General features: G+C 43.3%; 1 protein-coding gene across 1 annotated transcript; it reads right to left on the reverse strand.

Annotated features, from left to right (window-relative positions):
* Positions 1 to 2,252: 2,252 nt before the first annotated feature.
* Positions 2,253 to 10,488, reverse strand: DDX47 (DEAD-box helicase 47). Its single transcript, XM_008931492.3, has 12 exons — positions 10,380 to 10,488; positions 9,649 to 9,742; positions 8,007 to 8,195; positions 7,224 to 7,295; positions 6,589 to 6,707; positions 5,988 to 6,059; positions 5,761 to 5,877; positions 5,451 to 5,597; positions 5,012 to 5,149; positions 3,572 to 3,642; positions 2,915 to 3,044; positions 2,253 to 2,821 (listed from the first exon to the last, which is right to left on the reverse strand). The coding sequence occupies exons 1-12, from the start codon at positions 10,467 to 10,469 to the stop codon at positions 2,699 to 2,701; spliced, it is 1,362 nt and encodes a 453-aa protein (XP_008929740.1). The 5' UTR covers positions 10,470 to 10,488; the 3' UTR covers positions 2,253 to 2,698.
* Positions 10,489 to 10,731: the final 243 nt, after the last annotated feature.

The following is a 10,731-nucleotide window of genomic DNA, read 5'->3' on the forward strand; positions in this document are numbered from 1 at the left end:
CCTCTCTCTTGGGTACATTCTAGGGCTGTATCCTCTTACCTGTGGGGTTTCCTACCAAATGGCCCCACAGAATTACCATGTGGTCTATCTGGACTTCAGCAAAACCTTTGCCACTGTCTCCCATTGCATACTCCTGGAAAAGCTGGCAGCCCACGGCTTGGACAGGGGCACTCTGTGCTGGGTTAGGAACTGCCTGAAGGGCCAGGCCCAGAGAGTGGTGGTGAACGGAGCTGCATCCACTTGGTGGCTGGTCACTAGTGGTGTCCCCCAGGGATCAGTGTTGGACCCAGTTCTATTTAATGTCTTTATTGATGATCCAGATGAGGAGATAGAGCATACCATTAGGAAATTTGCAGATGACATCAAGCTGAGGGGAAAGTGTTGATCTGCTGGAAGGCAGGAGGGCTCTTTGGAGGGACCTGCACAAGCCAGAGAGATGGTCTGATTCCAGCGGGATGAGGCTCAACAAGGCCAAGTGCTGGGTCCTGCACTTTGGCCACAACAACCCCCTGCAGCACTACAGGCTGGGGACAGAGTGGCTGGAGAGCAGCCAAGCAGAAAGGGACCTGGGAGTTTGGATTGACAGGAAGCTGAACATGAGCCATCAGTGTGCCCAGGTGGCCAAGAAGGCCAATGGCATCCTGGCCTGTATCAGGAACAGTGTGGCCAGCAGGATCAGGGCAGTGATTCTTCCCCTGTACTCAGCGCTGGTGAGTTCAGGAAGGACACTGAGGTGCTGGAGCAGGTTCAGAGAAGAGCAATGAGGCTGGTGAAGGGACTTGAGCACAAGTCCTATGAGGAGAGGCTGAGGGAGGTGAGGTTGTTTAGCCTGGAAGAGCTTCAGGGGAGACCTCCTCACTCTCTACAACTCCCTGAAAGGAGGTTGTAGCCAGGTGGGTGTTGGTCTCTTCTCCCAGGCAACCAGCAGTAGGACAAGAGGGCACGGTCTTAAGTTCTGCCAGGGCAAGTTTAAGTTGGATATTAGGAAGAAATTCTTTACAGAGAGGGTAATCAGACATTGGAATGGGCTGCCCAGGGAGGTGGTGGATTCATGGTCCCTGGAGGTTTTTAAGATGAAACTGGATGTGGCACTTAGTGCCATGGTCTAGTAACCACGGCGGTGTTGGATCAAGGGTTGGACTTGATGATCTCAGTGGTCTTTCCCAACCCAGCTGATTCTATGATTCTATGTTCAAATTTCTGGGCTTCCACTCCTGCCTCTCTGTGCTAGGACCCACGGAAAATAACATTTCCTGCTCTACAAGAATGCTCTTAGCAGTCAACATATCCAAGATTTGTTAATTTACTATCTGCCACTGATCTTGGACAACTTTAGAGCTATCAAACGTGAAGATATTTGGGAGAGTTGAATAAACTGCTACAAAATAAAAAGGACTAAGTGAGAACAACTGGCACTCTTCTTGCACCAGAGAGTATGTCTGTTCCTCATGAAGAAACAGACCCATGGTTTTTGGATTTTTTTGCAAAATGTGCTGCCTCTAACAAAAGCATAAAAGCATTCTGACTAGCATACAAGTGTATACTAGATTTATCCTGACAATGTGAAATAACCACTGTGCTCATCAACTACTGCAATAGTTTCTACTTTCAATCTAGATCTAAAAAAGACTATTGTGAACATTGTTTTTCATGTAGCAGAAAATCCAGTTTATGAGTGGTTCTAATGGACATTAAATTCTCATGTTGAGTGATATAGAGGAGCTTTTCATTCTTCTCTGCCCACCAGCAAAAACATCCAGTTTGAAATTTTTTATTGCCAATGAGAACTAGCACTAACCTGGTTAGATATGAAGGTAAGTACACTTATCCCGTTCTTGCAAGAGTCTACTTATATGGCATGGAACTCTGCCTAACACAGAGAAATAACTAGGGAAACAGAACTTCTATGATACCCGTTTTTCTTTACTACCCCGCTTGTGAGCAGCTTTCCTATGTTAATACCCCCCTCTTGTGTTCGTTTATAAGTACTACAAGAATCAGCAGCAAAAACCCCACCCAAAATCCAGACCTTTCCTTGTATCATGTCAATCATTACAGATTCTGGAAGGAATTTCAAGCAGTGAATAGCCTCCTGCCAAAACTGATGCTCCCGTGCTGGGCCACTCTTCAGCTGACATACTAAGGTATTGATGTCACATGTGAATTGCTAAGATTGACCTAAGAAGAAAACCTGGCAGAGCAAATATATAAACTGAACAAAACAGGTCAATGACAAGACAAGGAGAACCAGGTAGCTTTAAAATTAAGCAAAATATATTTGGAGTTCTCCACATAACACATCCCTGTGAAAACTCAGTCACTTCTTTTAACTTTTTCTGACAGATCTATCTGACCCCAGATGCACTCAGTGAGATTGGGTAGTGAGACAGGCTGCAGCAATGCAAAAGCTGCAGTCACACTGCACTTCTTTGTGAATGAGCAGGGCCGGACCACAGCTGCTTCCAGGTCCAGACAGTCTCTAATGATGTCTCTGAACAGAAGACTGGTACTATGGTACCACAATGGTCCAAGCTCAATCTGTAGCTGGTAAAGCAGAAGAGAAGTTGTTTTCCTCATGGACCACCCAAGTTCACATGTAGTTTTGAAAAAAAATCCACTGGAGATAGCCTGGTAGACCGTTTTTGACAGCTCATATAGCCATGAAGAGAAAAATAAAAAAGTCTGTTCGAATATCGAACTAGAAGGCTTTCCTTTTCTTCTTTTTCCCACCTGCCACCTTATTCCTGACACCAATAGCTTCTTCTGTGTCATCATCATTATCATTCCGAGATCGCTTCTTCTCTCCTTGCTCCCGCAGCTCCTGCAATGCAATCAATAGATTGACCCAGAGTTCTGGCACCTGAGGAAATTCAGATTACAACAGTGAGCAGAGGGACAAAAAGTCAGCACCCACCATTCGAGCAATTCTCTGGGCCTCAGCCACACGCTCTGTCAGCATCATAACTTCTTCCTCTTGCATGGGGAACGCTGGCAGCTTTTTGCCAATCAGGTGTTCGATGCGCTGGAATAGCTCCACATCATACCTGCGAGAAGACAAGACACCAGATTGAATCAGCCCTCCTGAGAGTGCTTCAGCTGTCACCACTCACAGAATTCATCCTTTCTCTCCAGCCCACAGATAGATTGTGCTGATGGTCTCACAAGCAACTCAACTGCATCTGAATTATGCCATTGTTTGGGATGGCTTCTCTGACTTATTCAGCTCGTCTCTGTTCAGAAGGATTTGGAAAAGACTTCTTCAGACAAACAGTTCAGTAATTATAAACACCCCCTGCAGTTACTTAAGCTGTATTGTATATTACAAAAATGTATGTATGTATAACAATTCAGTTATAAACAGTTCTGCTCATTACATGACTGCTTCTAGAATTTCTCTAGACCTTTCTCCCTCCCCACACTGGGCTTGGAATTCTCTCCCCTTTAAGTAAATAAAACCAGCTGGCACCTCAAAATGAAAAGTAGTATTTTCTTCTCACCCAGGATGAGGTCAGATATTTTCTGCCCTGAAATAGAGCTGGAAAGAATAAGTCTGACAAATTTCAACACTTACTGTGTGACAAAGGTGATAGATTTGCCAGATCTTCCAGCTCGAGCTGTTCTCCCAACACGATGAATGTAATCCTGAAAACGATTTTCTTGGTAAGCAATAAGATATGTTCACCAAACACAGAACAGATGTCATGGAAAATCAGCCTACACAATTATTCTTTAGGAAAGAACAAGAAAATGGGGAGAAAATACTCCAGGATTAAACACTCAGGACCATGTGCAGCATCAGCATTAGAGAAGATGCTGGCTTGTTGCGGTGTATCTTTGGTTTTAACATTTGAATTCTTCTCTTTTTAAAGGTGAAGACCAACTCCATTTATACCAGACTGCAGGACAAAAGTTGCAATACATGACTTTGCTGAGACTTCACTATCTCTTCCTTGAAAAGGTAATATTCACAGTGAGCCCATGGCTGCATTTTCAGTCTTAGGATCTAGTGCTCAACATAGTCTATCTTCCAGAGACACTCTCGGACAAGTAGATTTAAATTTGGCAAGCACAGTGAAAGGGAGGGTGATTGAGAATAATTTGGAAGAGCCTGAGCATCTTTTGTTAATACGGTTCTAGGCTGTTTTCCAGGTTTTATACTGCATTACAGAAATTAAAATACTCCCTTCTCCATACAGGATCTGTGGAGAAAGAATCATGAGAAAGGAGGTGTTCTGTGACAGGGTTAGATGAGAAAGAAGAGCACAGAAACTGTAATAACATCACTTAAGCTGCTGCCACCTCCATTTTTTTTCTTTATGTTTGTCCTTTTACAACACCAAAAGTAGTTCTTTGAAAGATCATGCTTTCTTCTGTTTGCAAGGTATAGTATCTTCAATCATTGTAAGCAACAATAGCAATTCCTGAAATGCATGTTAATGGTACGCTTTCTGGAACTAGGCTGGGAAACAATCCTGATATAATCCTATACTTTTTATAAGAGAGTTAGTAACTCACTTTCTTTTCAGTTTGCTGTACTTCTGTGATATGAAGGTGAAACATAATGTAAGTCACCTTTCTTGATCAAATGCTCATTGAACATAACGGGAGAATTTTTTTTTCTTTTTTTTTAAAACACAGTTTAAGATATGAAGGCAGACCTGGATCACAGGAACACATGAGACTAATAATATGTCTAATAATAATAAAACTGTTTTCAAAGCTCTTTAATGCAATATGGCAAAACGCATACCCCGAACAGAAATGCAAAGACACAGAATGTTCGTCACTTCCCCTTTTCACGTATGGGATCGGTTCTACAATCCAGATGAGGCCATCCAACCAAACTGAGATACCAACTCAACTGCAGAGGCTGAACTACACCTTCTAATCTACAGAAGTGTGAACTAGGCTTCCAATCAGAAGAGCAGAAAAAAGACGTCTTTGTTCCTTTGTCTACCTTCACTATGTCGTGGTGACCAGAAGCTCTCAGCAGACACACAGACAAGCTTACCTTAGAATGCGTAGGGATATCAAAGTTTATCACCACATCTACATGGGGTATGTCCAGACCTCTGCTTGCAACATCAGTAGCCAGCAGAATAGAACGTGCCTTTGCCTTGAACTTGTTTAGAGAGCCCAAACGTTTGTTCTGGAAGAGGACAAAAAGGGAATGAGAGAGTAACACTCATTCTAGTTAATATGCTCTTGTTGAAATACCGGCACAAAAGAACCAGGGGAGAAGCTACTCAAAAATCTCACTTCTCTAACTTCTTTTTGAAATATTACAGAATCAGTGGCAGCATTCACATTAGTTAAATCTTTAGGGATCAGTCTAGTCCACTAGCTGTGAAGTACTCCTTCTGAAAGGTAGCTGTGACTCGGTATGGTGCTGCCCATTTCCCAAGCCACAAGTCTCCTGTCTGCTCCATTCTGTGGGGTAATGCCCATACCTGACTCATCTGCCCATGGAGAGGAATGGCAGTGAAACCCAGGTTGCGGAGCAGTAGAGCAGTCCTTTGAGTATTGTTACAGGTACTACAGAATATCATGAAAGAGTTACCAGCTAGTTCATTCAAGATATAAACCAGGTAGCTGTCCTGTAACGAAATAGAGAGAGAATTTACCAAAAAAAAAAAAATAATCACATGTACAACATTAAAGACTAAGTCTAAGCCACAGAAGATTACAAGATACTGGGCAGATGTGGGAAGAAGAAGACAAGACATAATGAGAAAAGGGAAGAAACAGAAGTGGCATTACCTTAAATTTTGAGGGGATGAAAATGTAGTACTGCTGTAGTTTTTCAACTGTCTGATACTTGGAAGAAACAGCACATTTAACAGGATTCTTCAGAGCAGCACGCTGGAGTTTTTGAACCTGGTAAGATCAATGTAAGTTAGCACTGGATGGACAAAGATCTTGTCAGAAACCTGTATTAATACAGTTTAGCCTGATGGAAGAACTAAAGCAGAGTACTCTGCTCTCACCTTCTTGGTCATGGTGGCAGAAAACAGAAATGTCTTCCTGTCTCGAGGAATCACTTTTAGTATCTTATCCACCTGCAAAAAAGAGATAAGGAAATGGGAATACTGAATATTATGAGTATTATGAATATATGAATATTAAGACACAAGCATCCCCCAAATATAATGATCATCCACATGAAGAGTAATGCATGTGCAGACATACAGTAGGAACAAATTTTTCCTCTTCTAAAGGGAAGGTGTAGGCTGATAGCTTGTTGACAATTAGGCAGTGTGAATCCCAGAAGTCCAATAACAGTGCAAATATCAGGCAAAGTTTCTGCAGGAATGTGTGTGTGATTGTGTTCTACATTAACTGCATCCACATCAGGCACTCCAGAGAAATCAGTAGATTTCAGAGACAAAACGCCTCCTACTGTCTTGGCAATGCTCTGCAGAACTCCCCTATGTTCCACTCCCACCACAGAATTTCGTGCAGCTATCAGATCTTAGTTACAATTTGCTCATAATTTCTAGAGAACAGCTCAGTGTTTGCTATGTGACTGTATGAAGAGATTTTAAAGGGACTCATCTGGTGTTCCGAACTCTTTCAGCAGATTCCTACCTCTGTCTCGAAATCCATGTTAAGGATCCGGTCAGCCTCATCCATCACTAGGAATTTCAGAGCACGTAAGTTAAAGCCCTTTGTGTTCTCCAGATGATCAACCAGACGGCCAGGGGTTGCTACCAACAACATCACGAGAGCAAATTGAATTAAAGCAAAGGAAAAGAAAGATCCAAACAGGCAAGATAGTCATTCATTACAGAAATGGGATTCTTTGCTCAAGAAAAGTAAAGGCAGATTGCTTTGTGGGAATAACTCTTTCATAGGACATCTTCAGAGAGTGTTTTGAAATAAGACTAATGGAGTCAGACCCTCAGAAGAATGTCCTCCCCTTAAAAAAACACAACACACAACAGACCGTAAATGAGCTACACTGCGAAGGATGAGACCAGGATTTGAAATACTTGAGGAGAATGAAAAAACAAGCCAAAGGAGGTCTTGCAAGAATGCTTTGGAATGAGCTTGTAGCAACAAAGTTATTGGTGTATACTTTAGAAACATTAGCAAACCAACACTGAGATTTCAGGACAAAAGCAAATGAAAGATGTACTCTAACAAAACCTTCTGGCTGGCTGTCTTTGGGTAACTGCAGTTTGATAATATTAACACTCCACATCCCCCCCACATTAACTTACCAATTATAACATGTGGTTTCTTGGCTAAGGCCAGAGATTGAGACATTGTGTCAATTCCACCCACAATAACAGCTGCAGGACAAACAGAATATAGTGAATCCCTCAGCGTAGCACCAGTCAGCCACAGGCACTATAGTGTTTGCTCCTACTCCTCACCATCCACAACTCTGTACAAATGAAAGACTACTTATTTTTATGAGAATTTATAAGAATTCACTTTATTTTAGTATACCTGACCTTCCCAGGCCTCTTATGCCATACAATTAAGTCCTTACTTGCCCCAGGTATTTTATTTTCACAGGCAGAATCTATTCCTTGCACCTTAACTCAGCTAGAAAAATCTAGAAATTCTAAAAATGCCCATAAAGCTATTATTAGTAGTAGTAATATAATAATAATAATAATAATAACAACAACAATAATAATGAGAGTATCTAAAGAATCCATACAGGCAGTCTGAAAGAAATATTAAACTAATCACACTACAGCAGGGAGCTCTATGCAATTTCACTGGACACAAACCTAATATTGAGAACATTCTCTTCTACTTCCATCTTTAACTGTTTAGACATAAAATGCAGAAGAGCTGCAGATTTCTCCTTGAGGAAAGACCATAGAGTGTTTCTTTTGCAAACCTGATACCAGATCTGTCTTCCAGCATCACAAGCTTTTCTCACTTTTTGTTCAACCCTCCATACAAATCCTCTATTTTTAACTTTGCAATCCTGACCTGACTAACTTTAGTCTTCAGGAAAACTGGTCCAATACTAGTAAGTTACTTACTAGTTTGGACACCAATAGAGGATCCGAGAGCTTCAAACTGCTCTGAGATCTGAAAGGCCAGCTCCCTTGTTGGTGTGAGGACAAGAGCAAACAGCCGCTGAGGTGTTTCCAGCAGTGCTTGAAGAATTGGCAAAGCAAAAGCTCCTGTTTTTCCAGAGCCAGTTTCTGCCAGTCCAATGACGTCTCTGCCTACAAGAAGCAGCAAGGAAGGCAAAAAACTGTTACACATCTAGAGCAGAGAAAGAAGTCTTTAAAGTACTATGCAATAAAGCACAAGAATTCCCTAAGGACAGAGAAAAAAAGGAAGACACACAACGTAAAAAAGAGCAAGTGGTCAAACCAAAGAATTTCAGAGCAATTCTGAAGCTTTTTTAGACTGTGATTTCATTTGTACAATAATTACAGTCTCAATACTCAATTCTCTAGTTAAACTTCTGCTAATATACAGGGTTTCATACAAACTTTAAAATAAGCTTTATTTTATGATGTCTCAAATCTGCCTGTCAATTTACAGCTTAATGGCTCTGTCTTGATATTCTAGTCCAAACGCTGTCTGTTTACTGGCTTACAAAGAAACAGACTCCAGTGTCTGATATTTTGGCACAGGAACTACAAGACAACAGCACTACCAAACTCACATTTCACAAACCACAACTGTGCCATTGATTAATGAATCTAAATCAGTTTGCAGCAGGAAGGGTTAGAACAGCAAGTCCTTTGCCCAAAAACTGTGCAGGCAACAGGGTGGAATTCATCAGTAGAATCCATTATGACCTCCTGAGTTTGTACAGCTCACAAGAACATGCTACCAACAGGCCTTACACTGGAGACAACTTCTCAGGAATGCAGTCTTACTTTTGGTTGGTTTTACGGTTCCCCCCCCCCCCGAGAACCTTATATGTGGAATAAAAGAGTCTGACAACAGTTAAGTACTAGGACAGAGTAGATACTGAAAGTTTGTTCCCATTCTGTCACTACATTGTTCTGTTCCTGCTTCACAGTATTTTAGGGGCTTTTGTTTTAAAATAAAACACTTCTAGAGGCAGAAATGTTTGCTGAATTCAGGAATGTATTTTCTTTTAATTCCAGGATGCTTAGAGAAAGTCACTGTAGTTTGGTTATGACTCATTACAGAAATCTAATTTCAAAGAATTGCCTGCTCACAGCAAAGCAGATCATACACGCTACGGAACCAGCCAAAGTATCTCCAGTTTCAGATGCACACACACACTGTAGGTCTCTATCAGAAGAGGCACAGTCCAAAACCTATTGGAAGCTTCCTGCATATCCTTGGGTATTTCAGAAAGAAAACGATCAATTCAGACTAAGAGTTCAAATGATTCATAATAATCCTATTTAACACAGAGTGTCAGAACTACACAACAAGAGTGAACACTCAAGAAATCATGTTTGTACCCACTTGAAAGTTTGGATTGCAGGGAGTTTTATAGGATAAACTAGTATTCCAAGCTCCACCTGAGTAGAGGACAGAACGAACACAAAGACTACTTCTAAACAGAGATCCCCAGTGATGAAGAAGCTGGGACACTCTCATCTCTGACCCTTCTCACTCAGCAAAATTCATTCACATAGAGCTCCTGGGACATTCCCTGATTCAGGATCAAAGAAGCACACTGCTCACCTTGGAGAGCCACTGGAATAGCCTCAACTTGGATCTTCGTTGGCACCTTCCATCCTAACTGGTCACAAGCTTCACACAGCACATCTGTCACTCCCTGCACATTAGTGAAAAGAGAAAAGGGAAACAGACGTCCCCAAGAAGACATAAATTAAATCACAGACTAAAGTTAAATACATGCTGCAACAGAGCCAAGCTTGTCTCTAGCACAAACCAACCCCATCAGGCCCCCAGTTCAACCATCTGAAAGGTCAGGCTGCCCACAGTGATCCCCACCTCCATCGGTAGCTTCATAGGATTTGTTCAAAACAGTTAGAGAGGACTGTCATCGGGAAGAAAACAGTCCGTTTACCCTAGTTAACACAGGGAACTTTACACACACACACACACACACACAGAACTGCCTCTCTTCATCTCAGGGGGTGTCCCATGGGAAACGAAAAACGCCACGGCAAGTTAACAGAACTGAAAATACAGGCAGCTGCCTGAGGAGCGCTAATCGGAGCAGCACCGCCAGGCTGTCCCGGTCGGCGGCGCGACTCCCCCCCCTCCTGCCCGGGCACAGCACCGCTGTGCCCGATCCAAACGTGCACCGCGACGTGTCCCCCCCCGCCGCGCACACGGCGCTGCGTGGGAAGCTCCCCACGGCCTGAGCTGCGTGCCGGGGGCGGGACGCTGCTCCTCGGGACGGGAGAAGAGCACCGGGCGCAGAAGCGGCTCTGTCCCAGCCTCACCAGGTCCTTGAAGCTCCGCAGCTCTTCCACCGCCGCCTCTGACTCCGGCTCCGTCCCCGCCACCGCCCCCTCCTCCTCTCCCGCCGCCATCTTGGACCGTCCCCGCCGTGGCGGCGCAGAGCACGCTGGGAGCTGTAGTCCTCTCGGGGTGTGATGGGATTTGTAGTTCCGGAGAAAGAGCCTGCCGGAGCGGGCGGATTTACCCTAAACTCCGAGAGGTCTCCAGAGAAGGGGGAGTTACGGATCTACACCTGTCCTGGGATAAGGGCACGCTGAATTGGCTGTATGGAAACGTTCCTGCTCGGCATTGACCGCAAGCTCAGCGCTGCACTGCTCAGGCAGTGGGTGATGG

The sequence above is a fragment of the Manacus vitellinus genome, unplaced genomic scaffold (assembly GCF_001715985.3).
Source record: "Manacus vitellinus isolate BGI_N305 unplaced genomic scaffold, ASM171598v3 scaffold_5_pilon, whole genome shotgun sequence".
Lineage (NCBI taxonomy): Eukaryota > Metazoa > Chordata > Aves > Passeriformes > Pipridae > Manacus > Manacus vitellinus.

Excerpts from the sequence above, each read along its gene's own strand:
- DDX47 (XM_008931492.3), bottom strand. The coding sequence starts at position 10,469 with ATGGCGGCGGGAGAGGAGGAGGGGGCGGTGGCGGGGACGGAGCCGGAG. Across the intron at positions 3,643-5,011 it reads ATATCCCTACGCATTCTAAG|GATTACATTCATCGTGTTGG; the intron begins GTAAGCTTGTCT and ends AATCGTTTTCAG. Across the intron at positions 2,822-2,914 it reads CCCAGAGAATTGCTCGAATG|GAGCTGCGGGAGCAAGGAGA; the intron begins GTGGGTGCTGAC and ends ATTGCATTGCAG.